Source organism: Mchenga conophoros, linkage group LG22 (genome assembly GCF_057382185.1).
Source record: "Mchenga conophoros isolate Kocher_MC1m ecotype Shallow Benthic linkage group LG22, M_conophoros_male_GT1.1, whole genome shotgun sequence".
Taxonomy (NCBI): domain Eukaryota; kingdom Metazoa; phylum Chordata; class Actinopteri; order Cichliformes; family Cichlidae; genus Mchenga; species Mchenga conophoros.
Genome location: NC_140546.1, coordinates 26,015,402 through 26,041,124, shown reverse-complemented (window position 1 = coordinate 26,041,124; position 25,723 = coordinate 26,015,402). Strand labels below are relative to the sequence as shown.

The 25,723-nt window shown below is 40.7% G+C and overlaps 2 protein-coding genes across 2 annotated transcripts; one reads left to right on the top strand and one right to left on the bottom strand.

The window, feature by feature from the left end:
- Positions 1 to 16,146: 16,146 nt before the first annotated feature.
- On the bottom strand, positions 16,147 to 20,265 carry LOC146549561 (uncharacterized). Its single transcript, XM_085262588.1, has 3 exons — positions 19,797 to 20,265; positions 19,089 to 19,169; positions 16,147 to 18,469 (listed from the first exon to the last, which is right to left on the bottom strand). Exons 1-3 carry the CDS (start codon positions 20,238 to 20,240, stop codon positions 16,448 to 16,450), a joined length of 2,547 nt encoding a protein of 848 aa, XP_085118714.1. The 5' UTR covers positions 20,241 to 20,265; the 3' UTR covers positions 16,147 to 16,447.
- Positions 20,266 to 20,558: 293 nt separating this feature from the next.
- Positions 20,559 to 25,044, top strand: LOC146549560 (uncharacterized). The gene is made up of 9 exons (XM_085261882.1): positions 20,559 to 20,629; positions 22,166 to 22,216; positions 22,390 to 22,508; positions 22,604 to 22,996; positions 23,076 to 23,295; positions 23,419 to 23,630; positions 23,743 to 23,890; positions 23,969 to 24,078; positions 24,409 to 25,044. Exons 2-9 carry the CDS (start codon positions 22,177 to 22,179, stop codon positions 24,718 to 24,720), a joined length of 1,554 nt encoding a protein of 517 aa, XP_085118008.1. The 5' UTR covers positions 20,559 to 20,629; positions 22,166 to 22,176; the 3' UTR covers positions 24,721 to 25,044.
- Positions 25,045 to 25,723: the final 679 nt, after the last annotated feature.

The following is a 25,723-nucleotide window of genomic DNA, read 5'->3' as shown; positions in this document are numbered from 1 at the left end:
GTTGGTCTTGTTAATGCCAACGTTTGATGCTAATGCTTTTTCTATTATTTATATTTTAAGCAAAAATACACTTTTCATTTGAATGCATATTATCATGCAGCCTCGTATGGGTTCTGTCATATCCATGAAAAAAGTCCCAAGTTGTTTTACACCAGTGTCATCCTTTTCAATAAATGTCAGGTAAATTTACATGAGACAGTTGTGGGAAATGGTCTAAACATTTGTTTGTGGCTTTAATCTCAAAGGGTGGTTATTTTTATTATTATTCCATAATGCACTGAGGCAAAAGCCAGGTTTCTATCTCAGCAGACTCCTGCTCACTGGTCAAAATATGCCAGGCTATTTTTTTAATCAACCACACTAAAAGCAGTTTGATGATTTTGCTAATGCTGAAAGCTCTTAAAAAGGAAAAAAAGGGAGAAATATAGCTTAAAAAATAATGTGCCTTTAATTTGAATTCTTTTTTATAATCTTTAAAACCAGCACATAACACGGAGAAACTTTGCCACCCTTCTTTGTTCTAGCTTTGGGTGCTGTGTGCATGCAGACATGCCTGCAAACTACAGTTAGTCAGGTCCTGTCAGTCAGAGCAAGGCCTTCTAATTACCATAACAATTGGAATGACATGCTCGGTGGAGTTAGGTGATTATACCCTCTACAAAAGATTGTAGTGCGAATGGCTTGTGAGTGAGCATCACCCTGGTCTGCGGTGTGAAAGTTAAACTGATTGGCGAGCAGTTAACAGAACTTGGACTGTGATACATTCCTAAATGTTTTGGCTTCATACAGTACTCTTATTACCCAAGATTTGAGATGACACAATGAAAAAGCTTTAAGCTTTAATTTAAGTGAATTTTGGCCAGGAAGGAGTTGGAATAAATTTAGCTAGTAAGACATTTTTCTTTTTTTCTTTGCTACTTAAACTTTGCTATGACTTTTAAAACTTTGCTGCTAATGAACACTGCCACTCTGCTTACAACTTTTGGCAGCTTGTCTTTGTTCCCAGTCTTTTTTGTAATGAGCTTTTAGCCATTATTTTGTTTGACTCTAATGACTCAGCAAGATGCTTCACATGGAACGAAGCCGCATGAAGGAAATATAGTCAGGAGAACAAATAAACCCAGCATGAACTCAAGCAACAGAAGTTTCTGATAACCAAGAACCGTAAACTAGCTTTAGTTATGGTAAAATATGCCTAAACACTTGCCAAAGGGGGCTAAGAATTTATGTTTATATGTTGTCTGTCACACCCTCTTGGACCACTTCCACCAGTGTCTGCTAGAAAAGCACTTGTAGAGCTGTTGTTGCTTCAATGTAACAGGGTTTAACACTTTGCTTTCTTTTAAACTGTTTAATTTTTTTTTAATGTTTAATCTCAAAAAATATTTACCTCAAGACACATATTAACAATTTTCTTTCTTATTAAATTGATTAATGAATCATACAAAGTGATGACCTTACAAGTTAATCATTGCGCTCAGAATTTCAGATTTAAACAGTGAACTGAGAGGAAATCCTTGATTTGAAGACTACTTAAAAATAAACTTGTTGTTGTGACCTCCAAAGTAATTGGAATTTAAAAATATGAGCACTAATAATATAGAGAATAACATGAATCAACATCTAGAAGACTTTCTTCCAACTTTGATGAGACGTATCAAGGAGCAAATGGGCTCCTCAGTTTGCAAACGTGTTTTTAAATTTTCTTTACTATATTTTATTTAAAAAAAAGACAATAAACCTTCTGAGCTTCAAGATTTCATATAAAGAGAAGGAGTGGTGTGATAGAGCTGATTGGGAGTGTAGTCTAAAAACATATACTGTTTTTAGACTTTTTAAAATTAAACATTAAACATTGTAAATTCAATGCAGCAGTGCATTGAAATTGCAATGCACTGCTTTCTGTTTTTATTTACTTTGCACACAGAACTGCGCTCATTAAAGCAACTCCTCAGGGATTTACCCCACCAGGAAAAACAAGGTCACCCCTGTCTAGTCCTATGGATAGTGCCAGTTTTGTTCATTAACCATGTGTTCATTCACATCTGTGCCAAAATGATGGTTCTCCACCTCAAACACCATTGTCAACACAATGAATATTGATCGTCAACATAGTTACAATAAAGACTGATTGAGGTCGAGCATGTTTTTTTTTTTTTTTTTTTTTTTTAAATGACATCAGAAACAGCAGTATGCGACATTACGTGATGGCAGAGCTTCAGTTCATCCTTTGTCTTTTTTTTTTTTTTTTTTTTAATAAATAGGACAGGGGGAATGAATGAGAGAAAGAGGGGGAGAGGTCGAGCATGTTTTAAAGGAGTTATTGACTTGTACTTGATGTTTTTCCAACGCGGCTGTGGTCTTATTTAAAACCAGTGCATGACTCTAATAATAATAATAATAATAATAATAATAATACAAATTGGGAATTATAATTATAATTGTAAGCGGAGAGCCTTTATTTTGTCCTTAAACCATTAACACCCTTTGTTGTCCTTAGTTCAATGAGCGAAGAACAACAGAAAGGGTAGGAAACAACTACACTGCCATTTACGCTTTGTTATTAGCTACAAAGAAAGGTGGCACTGCTCCCGCTGTTGTTGCTGTGCCGTTGCTATATTGAAATGATTTACACCATTCAAATCAAAAAGCATTTGCAGAGCAGCAGAACTTTCACTTTCCCTGTATGTCAGTCAGGTGAGTGCTCCTGATTATCTCATCTTGCTTCTTTAATCACGAAGGACCAGTAGCCCCCACGCTGCAGCTTTCCGAGGCGTTGAGCAGACATTTAGTTTTAACAAGACTTTTGGCATTATATTAGGTTACATTACGCTTGTGTTACGTTATGTCCCCTGTATGTTGGCATTCATTCTCTTCCTCTCTGCGGTTGATGGAGCTGCAGTCTCAGAAACTCCCTTCATGCATGATGCCAATCTAAGATGTCTAGTCAATAACTGCTGCTATTTGTCCATCTATGGATGACACCCAAGAACTACTCTGCCTCCCTCCCATGGCTCTGACATCTCTTTTGTCTTCTGTAATGCTACTTTTTTTTTTTTTTACCTTCATTTAAAAAAATCATTTCAGGTCATGCCTTTTATAGCATTTGCCTCCTTGCCGTCCTGCTGGGCAGGTCTCAAGCCAACTTGAGAAAGATAAAAATGTTTTGTTTTCAAACCCCCGTTGCCTGTAAAATTTATCTTATTTGGTTGGGATGGTTTCATCTTATATTACAATCTGGAGGACTTTCAGTGCATACATTTTGGATGCACTGAAATTGGAGTGATTTATTACTGTTCACAGCATGTAACTATCCATCCAAAGGGTCAGTCCTCCAGATATTGGATCCTGCATTACACATAATGCATATTTTCTTAGACCCTCTGTACCAAGTAAGGGCAACTCTGACTTTCTGAAGAAAATGGCTAGTTGCCAAGACGTCAGCTGTAATATAAACAGTTGGTTTTTTTTTCAACTTTAGAGGACATCATACTGTCTGAATATCCCTGCCTTTAGTCAGTACACTAAACTTTTTGTCTATCTTTATGTCTATAAAATCAGCAGAGCTCCCCTTGTTTACTGAGTGTAATGCAGCTGGACTTGATTAGAAGTGTTTTTTGAAGACTATAACACAAAACCCTTGATCGAAGGAAAAACGTAACCGTTGTGAATTGAGGATTCTGACTTTTATGCGCCTTCCTGTCAGTGTCAGTAAAGGTGTTGGACTGTGCAAGAAGAGTCGAGATGACCTGAGCTGTAAGCACTTAAATTAAAGGCCCATCTGCTTACATGTGTGACCAAAGAGTGCAATTCTATCGCCCTAATTACTTTGTGCGTAATTTGTGCTGCATATACATTGCAAGCAGGCATTACAGCTGAGTACACGGAAGCCTCTTCCTTCTAACAGGTGCAGACATGCACATATACACACACATCCACCCCAAACGTGATTACTGAGGGTGAGAGAGGTGGAGAAAATAAGTCTCTTGTCTCCCTTCCAACTTCTTTCCGGGCAAACAATCAATGATGGCCCGGCAACAATTGAGTTACAATCATTTAGTGTTTTCCGGCTCAGCTTTGATGCCGTCTACTTCCAGACGAGGCTTGATGGGACGGGGGAGAATTGAATTAACTTAAGTCACAAGGGGAGAATGGCACCTGAGAGCTTTGGTTATTCAATAAACTGCCTTTCATTCACTTGCTCTGTTCTCTTGCTTTTCCTCTTTCTTTTTTAACTCCCTCTCCCCGGTGTCCGCATATTAAATGCCTGGCTTCTTGAAGACAAGGTAAAGAAAGAGACACAACAGCAGCGAGAAAACAATGCCTCTAATCCACGTGCCAGACTTGCCTTCATAACCAGCTGATTTTGCGCATTTGCTTTTGTTGACCTCATATTGTCTTGACTTGTGGGTGCTTAAAAATCTTTAAAGGATTACATGGGTATTTCAAGTAATTCCCTTCCCCAAAAAGCAGCTTTGGCTTGCTTGTTTGTTATTGCTATTGTCGGGGACATTCTGTCCAATAACTAAACTGAATGAAGTAATTATACTACTCTGTGCTACGAGGAACCTTTAGCGGCTTAATTGAAAGTTGGAGCTTGACTAAAATGTGTTTACAGCCAGTTTTCCTGTTGTCGTTGTTGTAGAAATATTAAAGCAGAAAAGGCACCCACTTGGGATATACTGTAAATAAATACAGTTACACTATGTGGATAGTCAATCCGCCAGAAACACATCATCTTTGAGATGTTTTAATAATTCTCATCTTGTTTAATATTTACTTTATATCCTGTTGAGATGTTCAGAAAGCTCTCGATGCAGTGAGTCCACATTGGTGGAGCTGAATGTAAGAAAATCTAGAAATTATTTCTACAAACTAGAGCTCCTTGTGAAGATAATAAATAAAGAGTAGAGTGCACACAACACATTTCCTAATTAACCATGCTGAGAACTATAATCACTTGACTGTAAACAGTTTGGTAAACATGATAGTGATTGCACAGCTATATTTACTGTTGCGAATCCATGTTGCCTGTAAAAACATTAGCTTAAGTTTGTGTGTATTAAGTAGCTTTTCATTTCTTTTTCTCCCCTGCACTCAGGTGGAGTGTGGGCACTGCTCTGTCTTCCTGTTCCAATATTGGGCGGGGCTGCCCAACTTTCTCATCCAGATGCACATCCCTGCTTCTCATTTTTTTCATCACTCCTCTGGAATAAAAGCCCAGCTGAAACCTTTGCTCTTTTTTCCCAGATTGTCCTCACCCTTGTAGCGGTAGTCCCCCGTAGTCTCCCTGCCTTGAGTTGGATTTGCCTGCAAACCAAGAGATGTAAGTCCTTGTCAGTACTCACCTGCCTGCCCACTCTCCACCTGCTTTCCTCACCTGCAACTCAAAAAAGAGAACCACGTAAGAACTGAGTCCAAAAATACTCTGAGCACAGTTCATTCCTCTGATTCACTGGGAACACCTTTAACCTGTTCTTTCTTTTCTGGAAGTCCTCTGGCACTCCACTGTTCCATCCGTTGTACTGCAAAATACTTATCAGAGATTACTTACCTGAATCCCGTCTGCAACACTGCTTGTGTAAATAAAAGAGTTAAGCTTGCATTGCTCTCTTTGGGTCTTGCTATTGAGTCCACATGTTCTTGTAAATATGACATTGACATTTCTAACTGGTGGGTTCAGATTTGAAAAATAAATGATTACTCCTTATTCCGTTCAATATTTCTGCATCTGTGGCTCCAGGTAACCTGCCCTATTATGTTATCACAGCAAAACTTAAGATGGCGGCGCGCACAGACGCAGCGGCCCGGAGCTCCTACACTTTTGCACTTTTGGTGGTACTGTGTATTATTTCACACAGTCTGGGGTTACTTCAATACAACAGAGATGATCTACTACAACTAAGCCGTGGAGATCTTCAACTAACATCCGAGTATCTCATCCCCCCGGAGATCGTTAAGCAACCCCCGGGGCTACCCGCAACAGCAAGCCGCAGGAGGAGACGTTGCGATCGGAGGCAGAAGAGAGGCAAGCGGGGAGGCCTGTGGGCACGGCTAAAGACTAGTCCGTTTAAACCACCACTCCCGATCATATTCCTCTCCAATGCCCGTTCAATCCGTTACAAACTGGATGAAATACAACTGCAGATCGCCACTCGACGGACTTTTAATAACTGTTCGTGCATGATTTTCACTGAAACCTGGCTGGACAGCGCCATTCCCGATGCGGCTATCGATCTAGCAGGCCGCACCGCCTATCGAGCCGACAGGTCTGCGGACTCGGGTAAGAAGACTGGCGGGGGGCTGTGCATCTATATTAACAACCTTTGGTGCACGAACGTCACGGTAACGGAAAGACTGTGCAGTACAGAGGTAGAACTGTTGGTGTTAAAGTGCCGTCCATTCTATCTCCCTCGGGAATTTTCTGCCGTTTACATCTGCGCTGTTTACATTCCACCAGATGCTAATGCTAAGCTAGCGTTAGCACAATTGAGCAGCAGCATCAATAACAGCCTGGTAGCACACCCGGACAGTGTCTTTATTGCGGCTGGGGATTTTAACCACGCGGACCTGAAATCTGTACTTCACAATTTCCACCGTAATGTGAAGTGTGCTACCAGAGGAGATAGAACGTTGGACCAGGTGTACACCAACATGGCGAATGCGTACAGAGCCCAGGCTTATCCCCACCTGGGTCTGTCAGACCATCTCTCCCTTCTGCTACACCCAATATACACACAAAAGATCAAGAGCACTGGGATTACAACCAAAACCGTGAGAACATGGCCGCAGGATGCTATTCCGATGCTTCAGGACTGTTTCCACTGCACAGACTGGGATGTATTCAAGGTGCAGGACACTGACAATCGTGTCGCATTGGACAGTTACACCTCCACTGTCTTGGACTACATCTGTTTCTGTGTGGACAATGTAACAACTTGGAAACGATTCCGTGTGTTCCCTAATAATCCACCCTGGATGACACACGGAGTTCAACAACTTATTCGAACAAGGAACAACGCTTTCAAATCCGGGGACCAGGAGGCATACAGTGCTGCCAGGGCCAACCTGAGAAGAGGCATCAAGACTGCCAAGCAGCAGCACAGGAGGCGTATCGAGGCCAGGTTTGAGAACAACACAAACCCAAGGCAGGTCTGGGAGGGCATCAGGGCTATCACGGACTACAAAAGAAGAACACCATCACCCTCAGCCGACAGTTCTACTCTGGCTGAAGATCTAAATCTCTTTTATGCCCGTTTTGATAGGGAGAACACCGACCCTGTCCTGTCCCCTCTCCCCTCAACCGACCCTGCTCCGGCCCTGAGCACTCATGAGCTGAGGCGTGTGTTCCGGAGCATTAACACCAGGAAGGCGGCCGGGCCGGATGGAGTGCTGGGCCGGGTGCTAAAAGACTGTGCTGCGGACCTGGCGGACGTCTTCACCTCTATATATAACACCTCGCTGTCCTGTTCACTGGTACCATCCTGTTTCAAAGCAGCAACCATCGTTCCCATCCCAAAACAGTCAAATGTCACATGTCTGAACGATTTCAGACCTGTGGCACTCACCCCCATTCCCGCCAAATGCCTGGAGAGACTGGTCATTAAACACATCAGAGCTGCTTTTCCACCATCCCTGGACTCGCACCAGTTTGCATACAGGGAGAACCGGTCAACCGAGGATGCGATCGCCACAGTGCTGCACACATTACTGAAGCACTTGGAACACAGGAACACCTATGCACGGCTCCTCTTTGTAGACTACAGCTCGGCTTTTAATACCATCCGGCCATACAAACTCCGTCCCAAACTCCACCAACTGGGACTTAACTCCTCTCTGTGCAACTGGATTGTGGACTTCCTCACTAACCGTAGACAGAGTGTCAGAGTGGGTAAGAACACCTCTTCCACCCTTGTGGTCAACACCGGTGCCCCTCAGGGGTGTGTTCTGAGCCCTCTGCTATACACTCTCTTCACCCATGACTGTATTTCCTCCTGCGCGTCCAATCTCATTGTTAAGTTTGCAGATGACACTACAGTGCTCGGACTTATATCCAACAATGATGAGACAAACTATAGGACAGAGGTGCAACAACTAGAGTCATGGTGCCACGACAATAACTTGGTCTTAAACACCAAAAAGACCAAGGAGATCATTGTAGATTTCCGGAAGAGGGGTCATAACAACCATCTGCCTCTCTTCATTGGCAGTGAGGCGGTGGAGAGGGTGAGCAGTTTTAAATTCTTGGGGGTAACTGTGACCGAGGACCTGTCCTGGGGCAACCATATCACCTCAGTTGCACGGAAGGCCCAACAGCGCCTCTACTACCTGAGGAGACTGCGGAGCGCACACATTCCCAGATCTCTGATGTTGAACTTCTACAACTGTGCCATCAGCAGCGTTCTGACGTATGGATTTCTAGTGTGGTTCCCCAGCTGCACCAAGGCCGATCAGCAAGCACTCCAGCGGGTGGTGAAAGAAGCTGGCAGAATTATTGGAACAAGTCTGCCAGAGATCAGTAATATCTTCCCCACTCGCTGTCTGAGGAGGGTGCACAGTATCCTGCGGGACCAACATCACCCTGCGCGCCACCTTTTCCATCTGCTGCCCTCAGGGAGAAGGTACAGGTCTATACAGGCCAGAACATCCAGACTGGCCAACAGCCTGTATCCACAGGCTGTGAGGCTCCTGAACTCTCTGCCCCCCTCTCACGGACAATAACCATATCCAACTTCTTAATAGCAATGAACTGGTCTGCATTGGTGCATCATATCTTTATTCTCTTCCCCCTCCTGCCCCCCCCCCCCTCTTTCTTAAATAGATAACTATCATATCTGATATCATATCTCACAGTACAATAATATTGAATGGGTTGCATTGTTGTATTTTGTCATGTTTCTCAGGTCTTTGTCTGAATTTCTACGAACATTATTGCTAAGGATTGTCTTATTGCATTGGAGTCACACTGGGTTAAATATGTACACTTGGGTTTTAAGGGGTATTTATTATTTTCTTCTTTTTTTTGGGTTGTATGGAAGCCCCAAACGCAATTTCATTGTTCTTGACAATGACAATAAATAAATAAATACTAAATACTAAATATTACTCGTCTAGAGAAATTTCTCAGCCAGTTTCTAAGGCAGTGACATAGAGTGTAGGTGAGGAGCTGCATTATGGGAAGTGCATTCCTGGATCAGATTTTTGACAAAGATGTACTGAGCTCCCCTGGCTTTGTGTTTAACAGACTTTAACAAATGGATGAGTGCATTTTTTAGACATTAATGAAGACAAATTGAAATTTTTCCTATTTGGCACTAAAACCAAATTCAATCTGCTCATTCGCAAGTTACGTAAGTTAACTGACAGGATAAAACCAGAAGTTCAGTCTTTTAGACTCTGAACTAAGCTTCAAATCCCACACTAATTTAAAAGACATGCAGCCCTCTTTCATCTTAGAAATATGGTCTTAATACAACCTATCCTCCACAGCTATGAAAAACTTGTTCATGCCTTCATCTTGACTAGACACAGAGTTTATTGCTGCAAGTTTATTTGTAAGACTACGTGAAATTAGGTAGTTAGAAATCTAAGAAGAGTTCTAAACTAGTTACACTACTGCAAGCAGAAATTGCAGTTGTCGGTTTAACAGATTCCTGTGATTATTTTCATGTTGGATTGAATTTTGTTTTTTAAAAATCCCTCTGCTTACTGCAATTTCTCCATGCATGTCTATTACATGCAGATGAACAGGGTGGAGCAATTTGCCGTGATACTAGTTGTGTATATTAGGGGTGCAACGATATTCGTATCGATATTGAACCATTCGATACAGTGCTTTCGGTTCGGTACGCGTATGTATCGAACAATACAACATTTGTAATTTATTTTATCAACTTTCCTTCTGACGATGCTGTCTGTGTGGAGCGCTCAGTGAATCTGCGTTCGACTACTCCGCCTAGGCTGCACTGTCGAGCGCAGATCCACTGAGCGCTCCACACAGACAGCATAGTCAGAAGGAAGAGCGCAGGGCACCTCCCCCACCCTCATTCAGATCTGGAATTATTTTGGTTTTCATGTGACGTATGACCCTGAAGGTAAGCGAGTCATGGACTAAAGTAAAACAGTATGTTGGATGTGCCATGCAATGCTCAATTACATGGGTGGGAACTAGTGTGTTAGCGCAGTTAGCTCGTTAACGTGTTGGCCGTCTAGCCCCATGCACGGGGCGATCGGCGGTAGCTCGTTAACGGAGATTTGCCATGTTGTGGTGTTAAGGTCATTTCAACGAGATTAACCTGAAAGCACTAGTGGGAACACAACGAATATGACTGCACATTTACGCCGACATCATCCTAGTGCAAAGACAAAAACAACAAGCATGCTACTAACTTTAGCCGAGTCATTTAGACAGCTGTTAGCACATGATTCTCCTTATGCTGCTGAGAATACAACCCAGAAGAAGCGGATAGTATAGCTTTTATTTTGGAAAGAGACATTTCTCTGTAATAAACTCTCTTTTCCAAAGATGCATGATTCCTCAATCAGATACAGGGCTTGCAATATCGCTAGCCTGACGTCCTGGGGCTAGCGATTTTTTTCAGTCGGGCTACCAAAATCTATCTCTTCCCTGCCCGTCGGGCTATTGTAAGAAGGAAAAATATATGTCAATGCTTTTGCATTCTTATGTGACATATATGTGACATATTGAAATCGCGTTTGAATTTGCGCTTGTTTTTTTGCTTTCACTTTGCAATCGTGCGAACTGTGTATAGAGAGCGACAGCACTGATCTGTGAGTGATGATAATTTGTGCACCAATTCCTCTGACATCGTCTTATTAATCGTTAGCTTACTATGCAAACATGACAAGTGAAATCTCCCGCAGCTTAAACATGTGAGAGGTTGATCGCGCAGAGAATCGCTGAGCTTATGTGAGTCCGTGTGTAAAAGCAGCAGGATTTATATTTCACTACGATGACCTGGATGACTGAGAACCTTCACAGACAGATATATATTTTAGTTCTGCTGAGCCAAATAAGACAGGTCAGGGTGAAGAAGTGACAGCCAAAGAAAAGCTTACCACAAAACGGAGAAGTTATGACAAATCAGACTATAAGGCAAAAAGAAAGTGCAGCTTTATGGTTTCATGGACAAAATAATTTCTGTGGCTGCAATATGACAAGCTAAATAACCAGGGCTTGCACATAAGTGGTCCGCAGGTGCGCATTCGCTGTCAAAATAAAAAACACGCACAAGGGTTAGGGTTAAATTTAAAAACTGTACTTTTGAGTTAAAATATATATTTATAATTTTAATAAATGACAAATTAAAAAGGCATGAACATTTTTTTTGTATCGAAAAAATATCGAACCGTGACACCAAAGTATCGAACCGAACCGAACCGAACCGTGAATTTTGTGTATCGTTGCACCCCTAGTGTATATATATACTATTAAAGTCACACTTCTTTTAGCTTGCATTTAACTGTTGTACTGTTGTAAATGCATGTACTAGCTGGTAGATTCAGCAGAATTATTTATATATACGTAGATACAGGGCAGATGTGCGTTTTCTTCATCACTATCATATTGGGTTTCTGATGATTCCCAAGTTTTGTTTGTTCATATCTCCCTGCCTCTCTCTCTCTCTCTCTCTCTCTCTCTCTCTCTCTCTCTCACACACACACAGACACACACACACACACACACACACTCTCTCCCAGTCATGTTACCCACATGTTAAATACAAGGTGATGGGTCTGTCTAGCACAGGCCCACTGCTGGAACGAGACAATTTAACTACAAAGCAAAAGCATTGAACACCAAGCAGAGCTCTTTGATCTCGTGCACGAGGGAGAGAACTATGACAAGCGCCGTTCCTTCGCCTGACCCCAGTCACTCTCGTCTGCTCCCTCGTAACACTGCTCTTGTATTGAGGTTACATGAATATGCATAGGTTCATTAACATAGGTACACATGTGAACAAAGAGTACCGTGTGTGTGTGTGTGTGTGTGGGGGGGTGTCAAGATGTGACCCCATAAACGACTTCCCTAAACCTGCTGGTCTGGAAGTCCAGCAGTTCATCTAAACAAAAGGCACTTAGACTAAGACAGATATATGTGTTTGCTATACCGTATATCAGCAAGAAAAGATACGACCTCTTCCCATGACCCTAGGATCTGAGTGTGTATGCCAGAACACTCTGGAATGCACACAAAGTCTTTGCAGACTACTAAGGATCACACCTCTATCAATATGCAATTGATTATAAAACTCTAAGCATATATGAGTAAATATTTCTAAGCATAAATGACAATCCAATGATATAAACCTGACACAAGGGGTATGTTTTTTACACGTATCAAATTATTATTATTTTTTTGCTTGTCAGTTATATACTACCAGTCAAAGGTTTGGACACACCTTCTTATTTAATGGTATTTCTTTATTTTACTACTTTCTACATTTTAGAGACATACTGAAGACATCAGATATATGAAGCATGATATATGGAATTGTGTAGCAAAGAAAAAAATGATAAATAACTTTGACATGTCTTATAGTTTAGAGTCCTGAAAGTAGCCACTCTTTGCTTTGTTGGCTGCGCTGCAAACCCTTGGCCTTCTCTCAATGAGCTTCATGATGTAGTCACCTGAAATGGTTTTCACTTCACAGATGTGCCTTGTCAGGGTTCATTTGTGGAATTTCTTGCCTTCTTAATGGGGTTGGGACCATCAGTTGTTTTGTGCAGAAGTGAGGTTGGTATACAGCTGACATCCCTATTTGACAACTGCTAGACTTCATATTACGGCAAGAACCAATCAGCTAAGTAAAGAGAAATGACAGTCCACCATTAATTTAAGAAGTGAAGGTCAGTCTGTCTGGAAAATTGCTATAACTTTGAATCGCCCACAAGTGCAGTCACAAAAACTGGCTCACATGAGGAAAGGAAGACCAAGAGTCACCTCTACTGCTGAGGATAAATTCATCCGAGTCACCAGGCTCAGAAATCAAAAGTTAACAGCGCCTTGGATTAGAGTGCAGATAAATGCCACACAGAGCTCTAGTAGCAGACACATCTCTACATCAACTGTTCAGAGGAGCATGTGTGAATCAGAGACAACAAGTAAGGAAAAGCAACAAGCAGAAGAGATTTTTTGGGCTAAGAAAAAACAAGGAATGGACATTAGACCAGTGGAAAACTGTGCTTTGGTCTGATGAGCTCAAATCTGAGTTCTTTGGTTCCACCCGGAGTAATTTTGGCTCTTGACGAAGGCAGTCGCACTTCTCTCATCTCCCTTTTCCTTATCTTCCCTGCTTAGCTTCTTGTGTCCTTGTCTAGTCTCGTCTATTTTCTACTCTTGCCCTGGAACACTCTCTCACAGTCTGTTCTCTAAAACCTAAAAGAGGAATTATGGATTTGATCAACTGGTCCCTGAATGCAATTGACACCCTCTTCTCAACGAGAAGCCTGGGCTCGGGGGAGCCTGAGTGTCCTGGAGGGACGTTCCCTGCCGGATACACCATGAACGGGTGGCATAACTGGAGGCATAACTGGCGAGACTGTCGATTGAGGACATTGAAGATATCTACCTTTTCGGAACCATGATAACAGGGTTCTTGCTGATCGGAGCTGGCTTGGCCCTGGCTTATCGAAGATTAAAGAAAGCGGAATAGGCTGTTCAAAACCCCACAAGGCTGCCCGCTGTGATTGAAGCGATGGGACAGGTTGTGACTTCTCAAAATGGGCTCATTGAACGCAGCATGGATAAGATCTTGGAGAACCTTGAGGCTGCCGTGAACACTCAGACTAAGACCTCTGAGCGAAAATTGGATAACATCTTGGAGAAGCTCACGGTGGTCGTAAGTTCTCAGAATTTGCTCTTTGAGCGCAAGATTGATAACATCTCGGAGAAACTCACAGCTCTCCAACGGAAGACTGAGAGACCAGTGTCGGACTGCTAGAACAGCTTTGAAATTCACATGAGTTGTTCGGACTAAAGAAAAAACCACCATCATTTCATGCGGCTACCATTTGGGCGCCAGCTGTGGTCTCAAGGCTGAATATGAACAAAACAAATTCACCCTGATAACAGACTGTGTTTAGACTGTTCCTCCACTACACAAGGCCACCTGGGTCGGCTGGAAGACTGTTTACTTAGCCTGGTAGGGTGAAGGACACTCTATCAGCTAACTCAGGACACACACACGCATACACATACACTGATACACACTCATCCCCCCTCCCTTTCCAAACGCCTTTGATGCTTGTTCCCTCCCGGGGCAGATGGCGGGTCGACTGGACCAGCGCAGACATGCTGCAGGACTGGATGCGCTGTCTACACCGGCTCTCTCTTACCCTTACCCACCCCTGTTGCCTGTCTTGTGTTTCTATGGTGTCTTGACAGTCATGTGCTTTTTGTGCTGGGGTGTTTTTTCTGTTCTCAAACTGTTCTCCAATCAGGGCTGCGGGGAATGTAGCGCGCGCAGTAGTCAACATGTGAATGTCGTGGTAGTACTTCGCGTGATTTTTTTTTTAACATTTTAATCCATACTAACTATGTCGGGCAAAAAAAGAAAGTGGTTGGACGAATATGTACAATATGGATTTACATGTATCACGGAACATGATGGGAGTGAGCGTCCTATCTGCATGATTTGCAACGCCAAGTTGAGCAACTCTAGTCTCGCACCGGCAAAACTAAAGGAACACTTCTTGAAGCTGCATGGAGACGGGGAATACAAGAACACAACACTTGCTGAATTCAAGGTGAAGAGAGCCAGATTCGATGAAAGGCCCACTCTGCCTGCTCTTGGATTTGTACCCGTTAACAAACCGATCCTCACAGCATCGTACGAAGTTGCTTACCTGATCGCAAAGCAGGGCAAGCCACACACCATTGGTGAAACACTCGTGAAACCAGCCGCGTTAAAGATGGCAAATCTGATACTCGGAACAGCGGCCGAAGGTAAATTATCACAAATTCCTCTTTCAAATGACACCGTCAGTGACAGAATAGAAGACATGAGTAAAGACATCTTGGCTCAAGTAGTCGCCGATCTGATTTCAAGCCCGGCAAAATTCAGCCTTCAGCTCGATGAGAGCACAGACGTTGCTAATCTAAGCCAGCTTACTGTTTTTGTGCGCTACGTGAAAGATGACATGATAAAAGAAGATTTTTTATTTTGTAAGCCTCTTACAACAACAACTAAGGCAGCCGATGTGAAGAAGCTTGTGGATGACTTCTTCGGAGACAACAATCTTTCATGGGACATGGTTTCTGCAGTTTGTACAGACGGAGCTCCCGTCATGCTGGGAAGAAACTCTGGTTTTGGTGCGCTAGTAAAAGCCGATGCACCACACATCATTGTGACTCATTGTATTTTGCACAGGCATGCATTGGCAACAAAAACCTTGCCTCCAAAAATGGCAGAAGTATTAAAAACCGTGGTGGAATGTGTGAACTATGTGCGAAATAGTGCTCTGAGGCACCGCATCTTCAGTGAGCTGTGTAAAGAAATGGGCTCTGAATTCGAGGTACTTCTGTACCATTCTAATGTTCAGTGGTTATCCCGGGGACAGGTGCTGAATCGTGTTTTTGCCATGCGTGTGGAATTAGCCCTGTTTTTGCAAGAGCACCAACACTGTCATGCAGATTGCTTCAAAAATCCTGAGTTCATTCTCATTTTAGCATACATGGCTGATATATTCGCAGCTCTCAATCATCTCAATCAGCAGATGCAGGGTGGTGGAGTCAATATCATAGAAGCGGAAGAACACCTGAAGGCTTTTCAAAAAAAGCTAACGTTATGGAAACGACGAACAGAGAACAACAACTTTGCAAACTTCCCCCTTCTGGACAACTGTGTAAGTAAGGTCGAAGATGTGTCTGGAATCGGAGATGTTTCTGTATCCACGGAACTGAAGCAAACAATTGCAACGCACTTAGATGAGCTTGCAAAGTCTCTCGACAGATATTTCCCTACAAGAGAGTCATATCCAGCATGGGTGAGACAGCCGTTCACGTTTGCTGTTGAGACAGCAGATGTCAATGATGAATACCTTGATGAAATCATTGAAATTCAGCAGAGCCAGGTTCAACAGCAACTCTTCAGAACAACAACACTCTCAACGTTTTGGTGTCGACAAATGGACAAGTATCCAATTATTGCTAAGAAAGCCCTGGATTTTTTTATACCATTTGTTACAACATATCTTTGCGAGCAATCCTTTTCGACGATGCTGGACATAAAAACGAAGAAAAGGAACAGACTTTTCTGTGAAAATGACATGAGACTGGCACTTGCCAAGGTGAAGCCACGCATATCTGAACTGGTCTCTCAAAGGCAACAGCAGAAGTCACACTGATTTGCAGGTATGTAATTTGTTGTAAGTTCATGCATTGTGTTGGTTTTGTTCTTTGAACAAGGTGATGTTCATGTACGGCTCATTTTGTGCACCAGTAAAAAAACATATCTATGTCTTGAATTTGAAAAAAAAAAAAAATTTCACTAAAGAGGGGTTCGGTGAATGCGCATATGAAACTGGTGGGGTTCGGTACCTCCAACAAGGTTAAGAACCACTGGTTTAAACCATTTGCTGAAATGAGTATAAGAGACCTGTCACAGATGTATTTGTTTCCATGTAAAATAAGCCACTTTACTCTAACGGCATGATGTATAGCATCTTCAATCCCCAAAAACTCTACAACCTTTGATTGCAAATGGTCCATATTAGCAACCTCTGATACAGGACCTAGTTCTTTCTCATTTACAAATATCGGATGCTCAGTTCCTGCTTCACTTTGGCAACACTCCAGCAGCTGATTGTGGTTTACAAGAGACTTGCACACATTCTTAAAGTTTAATTTGGATGACCATTGTTTAAAAAAACTGTGTTTAGACTCGAATCTCATGCACATATGACGTATTACAGGTCCCAGGGCAATAATTTGAGAGGGAAGATGCAGCATGTAATGTTGCTTTGGTATTACATTTTTTTCTGGGAATAGTTGCCTGAATTGTTTAAGATGATCTTCTATCATTTTTTTTAGTTTGGACACAGTTTGTAAAGACACAACTGGGGCAAAAAGTATTTTAACAATTTCAATTAAATCCAAAATAGACTGGATAAAGGGATTTTTCTCTACAACACTGTACAATAAGAATGGCAAAATCTTGATCAATATAAGCATTTGTCCAGAGGATTGTTTGAGTCTGTTGTCACTTGAAGCTAAAGTAGCAATACTAATTGGTGAAGGCTTGTCACGTATGTCCACTGATGAAAAAGGAAAGTTCTGCATGGCAGAATTAAACAAGTCCAAATCCAAATTTCCAGATAAAACAAGGTATTTCAACACACACTTAATTTCCATTGGTGCCACTCCTTCAAGAATTACATGCATAATATCCTGTGGCATCTGCTCTATGAGATTAAAACCTGGGAAATCAACTAATTTGCTTTGTCTATTTATGCCAAAAGTCGTTTTGAGCGAGGATTTCAAAAATTCGGTAGTTGCCCTTTCTATTTCAATGCACTGCCTAATGTGTCCGTCCAATGTCCGTCTGGTGAAACTATGTTCATTGAAATTTTCTTGCATTTCATCAAAAGTACACTCACAATGACGACATTTGCTATACGCAAAACCAACTCCTTCCTTAAATCCTGCAAGCTCATGCTGGGCAAGAGTGTCTCCACACACAGCAACAACTGCTCCGTTTAAATAAAATTCCCCATTGACAGTGTTAATCATAACACCATCGTACAGTAACTTCAAGTCCTCATTGATTCTCCGCAGTATTATATCTATCCCCCACTCATCTATGTCCCTAGACTTTGCGATTGCGAGAAGTCTGATGGAAGCCAACTTTGATCTAAACTTAGGGTCTATGTTGCCTAAGGTGTAATAAAACATTAGTAGTTTATTTACACTCGCACGTGACCCTAGGGGGTTACACATTTCTATCTCATCAGAATAGAGTATCAGTTGTAAAGCAGAGTTCTTCTTTGAAAACAGTGGGTGGGTTTTGAAAATAATTCCATCATTAATGTCATACAAAAAACTGGCGTTGGGGCAACTCTGAGGTCCAGCACTGAGCATGTCAAATAGTCTTGAATTGGATAATAGCTGTTTCAAACTTTCAATCAAAGGAATGTAGTAGAAAGACTTGTTTTTGATTGCAAGAACTCTCGATTCTCCCTTTTTAACTCTACAGGCATAATTGGAAATGATGATCTCCTCAGGTGTGACAGGGTTGAAATGCATCTGTGTTACACGGTCCTGTAGGTTTGAAGCTGCACATATGGGAAAGGGATCCTGAAAGTTGTCCAGTGTTGAAAGAACTTCTTGTTGTAAAGGTCCATTGCTGTCAGGTTGCCTTTCAAGGATGGTCTTTATTTTTCCCCTCAAGGACGTCAGAAGAGCTGTTTGATACTGTTGGACACCAAGGACAATGTTGTTGACACTCCTCTGATGGGGGAAAAAAAAACACATCAGAGACATGAAAGCGTAAATAGAAAATATAACAGAAGCAAAATGCAACTCTATTTCTTTAGCTCAAATTAATGAGCCACTGAATGTTGTAATTTACCAGTGGAGCAGTAGAAGAAGAAATCAGCCAATAATTGGCATTGTTTTGCATGACATGCCACATGCATGACTCACGTGGCACAAACACATTGCACCGAGCAAGATGGAGGAGCATGAAAGCTTACAACAGAAAAAGTGAACAAATGATTACCTCATTTATTTTTTTTATGTAATTCTACTTCATTTGTCTTTTATGCCTAAAAGTGAACACATTTTACACTGTTAAGCCTATTTTAAACTGTTGAGTGTGCCCAGAGTTACATACATTGCAGTGAACTGCACAACTCTTGTGCTTAACTTCTTCGTAATGTACATTTGTTCTTAATAACTTATATAGGTGAAAGTAATAGCTGAATAAAACCAGCGATGAAAAACAATCAATTAATTGCAAAGATAGTGGACAGATTATGAAAAAAAATCATTAGTTGCAGCCTTACATTGAACCAGACTTATTAACAAGTTAACAATGACACCCCCATAATATCAGATGAAGCAGTACCTGTGATAGGTGGCATTGCTCCCGCACACCAATAGCAAATGCAGCTGCACATCTGGCAAGATCAACAGTTTCTCTTTTACCCTACAGGACAAAAAGAAAAACAATTGTGTAAGAAAAATGACTCACTCAGAATGTGTTTCAAATTCCACCAGATGCAAAACAAAACAAAGAAATATTCCAAACTGTTGTACATTTTTGCTATTAAAAGATTCATACTACAATGGATAGCTAATGAAGCTGCAAATGTTATGAACAATTTAAGAGTTATTTAATGAAACTTAACCAATCTTTATGGAATCTACTCTGAAGTTAACTGAAAGAAAAATTTGAAAGCTGCTTGGTTCATGGAGCATCTAACAACAACCAAGGCAGGTACACAACACTGGTAAATAAGTTTATTTATTATGTTTAAGTATGGTAACTAAGCCTACATTGTTGTGCAAGCCTGAATTTCAGCGGATTCATGCATTTGAAATTCAGCACTGGCCTTCATACCTATTAAAATATTCTAATCAAGTAGTTTATCTTAGAAAACACATAACTTTAAAACTATAATTTTCACTTGAACTGAGTACATTTTCTCTAGTTAGGCTTTACTACGGTTTTACTAAAGCTGAATTGGGGTAACTGTGCTTGGTTAAGGTTAAACAACACACATACAATTAAAAATTCGCGCGCGTACACACAGAAACACATAAAGTACATTACCTGATTCTGACGAGGTGTTTGAAGCTCAGCCGCGTCTTGCTCCATCACGTTCTGACTTTCCTGTCGCTCCTCCTCCAACACCTCCGATGTTACTGGGGGGTCTAGTGGTGGTGGCTCTACTTCAGTGCCATTGCCATTGCTAACAGTTTGTCTGGGTTCGGCAAAAATGGCTGTACCAAAATTTTCGCCTCCTAATACATTTGCATCGGATGAAGCTGTCAGCCATCCTGTAGGCGGGTTCCCAGTGGAGATGTATTGTGGATGTGTGCGTCTGAGATGGTGGTAAAACGAGTTGAAAGCACGGTAATCCTCGGCGCATCCATCGACTCCACAAATGACACGGAAATCTGGACTGCGACTGTGTGCAGTATTAATGTGACTTAAGAGAGACTTCAATGTTAACGCCACAAAGACGAAGCAAATCACACACCTCCAACAGGCCATTGTATTAGACTAAAGTCAAGCAAAAAATATGTTGCAGTGTGGAGCTGTTGCCGCGCTAGTTTGGGAAATACCAAGTTCATGGGGGGAGGGGGGTATTACAAACTGGAGCTGTAAAAACAAAAAATGGTCACAAATAAGGTAAAATGATATAACACCTATAAGAGTTTATTTTAAATCAATGAAGAAGAAATTTACCTATCATACTGACTGTGTTTTATGAACGTACAAACCACTAAATTGTATATAGAAGCAAAAATTGAGATGTGCACCCCCCTTCGTGTTCCATGTTAGTTGTTACCCAACTCCGTTTGAATTTGGAGTCACAGGAATCTTCTGCACCTGAGCATTGAAAGAAAAACTGTGAGAGAAAACTTCGTCAAGAAAGAGAGGTAAGCAATTTAAATTTTTCGAATGTAAGTAGTGTGTAGTCTAATCACTGTTTTAAAGTCAAGCGGACAGAATAATAAATTTAATTTGAGCGCGGGAAGGAGTAATGTAGCATGCTAACGGATGCTAGCGTTAGCTTAGCAGCCCTCGCATGTGGTTCAGAGAACATTATTTAGTGAAGTATCTACTGTAATGTTGTGAGAATTCCTAGCTATGCTATTTATAAGGGGCAGTATTAGCCGTTTGTATTAACTTAAGTTAATAGGCACACTGAGAATTTCTTTCAATTAGCAAGAGAGCTAATTAACCACATTCAGGGTTTTCCAATTGTCTTTGACTGATTTACTAGCTGCTTGAATTCCCTCACAAGGTGTGGGTTTAAATTAATATTTTGATATTAATTGGATTTATTAAAGTGGGCTCAAAACAGTGTTATTCAGGAATCAGGCTGGTTGGTAAAACAAGTAGCGCTGTGTATCGATTCAAAATTGAAACAGAAGATGGCAGCACTGTATGTGCAAGGATGCCAGCTGCCGTTAAACCCCGAAGAAGAAGAAGAAGCTGTATCCCAGAATTCATAGCGCGGCCTAGCTCAGTTTCCAAAAATGGCGGCAGCTAGTTAGTTTTAAAATTTCTCTTATTACTCTTTCTAGGTCACAAAATAAACGTTTAACATATTTTCAGGCGAGAATGTAGCCGTGTAAACTTCAAATATCTGGACAGTTTATCAAGACACCACATATTTTCAAAAGCGCTCCGACGTTTTCGGAGACGTCTGTTACCCACTAGCTCGATAGCTAGCCGGGGTTTAACGCTCACTAGAGCCGTGAGAACACCGGACTCCGGGCGAACCATTTTCAAAACCACCGCCGTCTTTCACTACTCAGGTGAACATGATATATAAGTCACTTAAATAACTTAAAAATGTTATTGTTTGGCTTTTTTCAGTATTTTATTTGTTCCTGAGTAAATCGGTTTGGCTGAGATTAAAGTTATAGTTTTTACACAGCTGAATAAACGTCAAGCAGACAACTGATTATCAGAAGTGTGAGATGCTGGAGAATATACTCCGGTGTCCTTTTATATTTTAGATAGCAATGAGCAATCTGCAAATTTCTTTAAAATGTAATAAACTATCATCTTGCCTTTATTTTTAGTTAGCACATACCTTAAACACTTAAAGCTATAAGCTAATGATCGTTATGTAAGAGCAGATACTGCTGGTGCAATAAGCTGTACATTTTACGTCCAATGGATGCATGATCTGGCAGCCCTAGTCAGCATAATCTTATTGATGAAATTCAATGACACAAATCTGGGTGAGTAAAAGTTCACCGGGCAATATTGTATAACCCTTTCAGACCTCAGCCGGGCTGTCTGGACATTTCTTTTCTATAATAGCTTTAAAAAGGGTAAAAATGTTGAACAATCAAAACGATTCTTTGACGTGAATCAATTTGATTCTCATGGGACTCAATTAAGATTCAACTTTTCAAATGTTTTTAACATAACACTAATTGTAAACATTTGTCTTGCAGGTGACTGAGCAATGGAGAAGCTGGATGATGTAACAGTATCTGTCCTTAAAGGTTATATTTGATAATATATTTGTGTGTGTGTGTGTGTGTGTGTGTGTGTGTGTGTGTATATATATATATATATATATATATATATATATATATATATATATATATTAAAAAAACAGTTATGTTTGTGCAGTTATGTGCTTGCACAGTTTAACTGGTGTTTGTCTTTTTGTTAGCTGCAAGCATTGACGAGCGCATGCTTTTAACATTGACCCGTGATGATCTGAGGGACCTTTTTTCTGGGCCTGAGCACTTTCTCAGAAGAAAACATGTGTGGTCAATAATTCATCCTGAGGTATTATGTAAAAAATATTTAGTTCAACTAATCTCCAGAAAGTATGCTTTTATTTTAGCAGTACTTGACATTTTTATTTTCTCACCCTAAACCAGGAAGACCATCCGCTACCACAGAAACCTGAAACAACTTCTTCACCCAGGGTAGTTGCAACAGGCCCTCCAACTGCTGATGCTAATGTAAGCCAGCTGAAAACCTTGCAGCTCCCCAGTCCTCCGGAATATGTTCTGTACACCGACAGTGAGTTGGAGCAATGCCGAAAGAGTTACCTGGAGTTGGCCTGCTCCGGCAGGGAACAGGCATGCGTCATGTCAAAAGAACTGAGATGCAGATTGGTGAGAAATACAATCACAAGTATGGTGTCCCTTTTGAGAGCAAGCCAAGGCCAAATGGAGCGATACCCCTCTAAGACCGAAATCACTGCAATGGCTAAAAAAGTTGTGGAATATTATCCTATGCTGCAGGATAATGATGCAAGCGTAAAACACGTAAGTTCTTGTATTTGTGTCTCATATATAAATCATTTTGTTTTGTTCAGGGGGCATGATATATATGTATTTTCACCAGGAGAGCATTAATGCCAAGTTACAAAAAAGGCTGCAAAATATGAAAACCCCAGTAAAAAGGCAAGGACCAACACCGGAGAGGGGACGGCCCAAGAGAAGGCTCACTGACCTCTACCCAAGGGATGAAGAAGCTGATGATGAAGATGCTGATCGCAGTTCTTCCAGTGGTGCATCTACTCTGTTATCACCTGTCAGAAATTCTGACAATGCCTCCACTTCATGTGAGTACTAGTAATTTTGTAAAATGGTTATCAACACACAGCCAGTAGTAGCTAATGTTTTGTGGAAGTCTACTTCAGTAACAATGAAAAACCAAAATGCTCTTGTACTTCTCTCTATCTTAGCTGACAAGGATAGTCGGCAAATACAAGCAAGACATTACAAAACATTACAAGAAATGTGTAAGAAGGCAAAACCAAACCAAGAAGATGTGTCCCAGCTATTAGACCTCGAGTTTGAAGCCAGAAGATCCTTCATTGACTCAGACACCATGAAAGAGGAGAACAGAGCTTGCCTCATCTTGGATGCATATCCATGCTTTAAAGAATTGCATCATGTAAGTTTTTGGAAGAGTTAATAAATAATCACTTTAATTTCAAATATATTTGGTGTGGTAGTAAAGTTATTTTGATTTTATTTGTCTACTTATTTTTTTAAACCTATTGTAGGCGTTGGGTGAGCTTCGCAGAATTTTGGATCCCCACAACAACAAGTTCATCAGTCAAGTAAAACTGAGATGGGAAGAATTCTGCTCCAGGGTAGAGTTCTACGGTGTGTCAAAGAAGGCAATGAATCCACCAATGACCATGGACAAAAGTAAGTTTTACCATTTGAATACAAAGTTCTCATCCTTTAAAATTTATGTTTATGAAGGTTTGTTTCTGCTTTGTCCAGCTGAAGCCCACCTTGCACTGATGAAGGCTCTTCCAACCCTCTTTCCCACACCTGCCCATCCACCAAAAAAGATGGGGAATGCTTCTGAAGCATTTCTACATGTCCTGAAGGTAAGTTTTATAAAATTTGCTTATAAAGATCTACAGAAAATTTGGCAAACAAAATATTTCGGTCAAACATGACTCAAAAATGCTTTTTCAGTTTCAGCCGAAAGACTTAAATCTATAATTTATTGTTTTCATTAATTTATAACGTATTTAATGTACACGAGTGTGGTCACATAAGGAGTCGCTTGATAAACCATAAGTCAAAACTACTATAAAATGTGTGTAACCAACAAAGAACAAGATAATGACATCTCCAACGTTATGACCAATTCCCAGCAAAAAAACATACAATTAACATAAGATGTTGACTGTCATGTCTTTTGTGTCTTGCAGCCTACAGAAGATCCAGATGCTGTCCTCCAGAAACGAAGCTTGTCATGTCCAGTAGTGATGTTCGATGGCTGCAAGTGTGTCATTGCTGTTGGTAATTTACCAGTTACAACATTTGACAAAGAAAAAATTGGTGAGGCTATGATATATGTGATGGCATACTTTTATGCACTCCATCTGACTTACCCCAAATGCGTGGCAACCCTGCTGTCTGTCATTCAGACAGAAGTTCTCCAGGATGCCATTCATGAGCATGACACTACATCATCTTACAGAAAAGCCCTGGCAGAATGGCATGCATTTATTGGAAAGTAGTGTGTAAATTTCAGATAAGATTAGGAGAGGGCACTTCTGTTTTGTTTTTGTTTGTTTTTTCAATCTGGGTCTTATTTCTAAAATGGAAAATGTTCATTTACTCACCCAGACAAGTTTTGTGGTATTTGGTGTCATTCGGAAGAAATTTGAATCTTTGTGGTCTTCCTATGTCACTCGTCAATTTTAATGGGGCAATGGCGAAACCTCTAAGGCTGTTGAAATGTTGAAACCACTTAAACAAACTCATAATGTTGGACCTGTACTGTTCAATTGTATCTTTATTATCTGCAGGTTATTGTTAAAGTGGACAAATAAAGATGGACACTTTTACTCTGTTTCAGTTTTGTTTTGTCCTTAATCAGCAATATAATCTTAAAGTAGTGTTTAGCTAAATTTAAAAAGAAGAAATTTCTTAAAAATGATTTAATGTACTAGTTTTTAGATTATTTGCCTTGATTTGTTTGTTAGAATAAGTGTTTTATGCCTATTTTCAGATTTAATTTCTTCAACATTTTACTTAGAACAAGTGGTTAAAGCTTATTTTAGGTTTCAAGCCATGATTGGTTGCCTGGAATAAGTGTAAAAGACTTATTTTTAGCTTTATTATCTTTATTTGTGGCCTACAATCAGTGGTTAAAGCTTATTTTAAGTTTCAATTGTTCTAATTTGTTGCCTGTAATAAGTGTAAAAGACTTATTTTTAGCTTTATTATCTTATTTGTGGCCTACAATAAGTGGTTAAAGCTTATTTTAAGTTTCAATGTTCTGATTTGTTCCCTGGAATGAGTGTAAAATACTTATTTTTAGCTTTATTTAAATCTAGATATTGTTCTTATTTCAAGAAATCTTATTAAGAAAAAAACACTTACCCCATGGGCAGATAATTTCACTTGTTTTAAGCAAATCTTCACCAAAAATAAGTGTATTTTTCTAGTATTAAGGAGGTGGGTTTTTGCAGTGTGAGTGGAGTTTTTTCTCCTCCTCTCACCTCATGTTATGTATTT

What these genes read in the sequence shown, in the direction of transcription:
- LOC146549561 (XM_085262588.1), bottom strand. Translation starts at nt 20,240, where the DNA reads ATGGCCTGTTGGAGGTGTGTGATTTGCTTCGTCTTTGTGGCGTTAACA. An exon ending in AAACACCTCGTCAGAATCAG is followed by an intron (nt 19,170 to 19,796) that starts GTAATGTACTTT and finishes TTTGTCCTGTAG; the next exon opens with GGTAAAAGAGAAACTGTTGA. An exon ending in AGCAATGCCACCTATCACAG is followed by an intron (nt 18,470 to 19,088) that starts GTACTGCTTCAT and finishes TTCCCCCATCAG; the next exon opens with AGGAGTGTCAACAACATTGT.
- LOC146549560 (XM_085261882.1), top strand. Translation starts at nt 22,177, where the DNA reads ATGGAGAAGCTGGATGATGTAACAGTATCTGTCCTTAAAG. An exon ending in GCTTTAAAGAATTGCATCAT is followed by an intron (nt 23,631 to 23,742) that starts GTAAGTTTTTGG and finishes AACCTATTGTAG; the next exon opens with GCGTTGGGTGAGCTTCGCAG. An exon ending in ACCAATGACCATGGACAAAA is followed by an intron (nt 23,891 to 23,968) that starts GTAAGTTTTACC and finishes TGCTTTGTCCAG; the next exon opens with CTGAAGCCCACCTTGCACTG.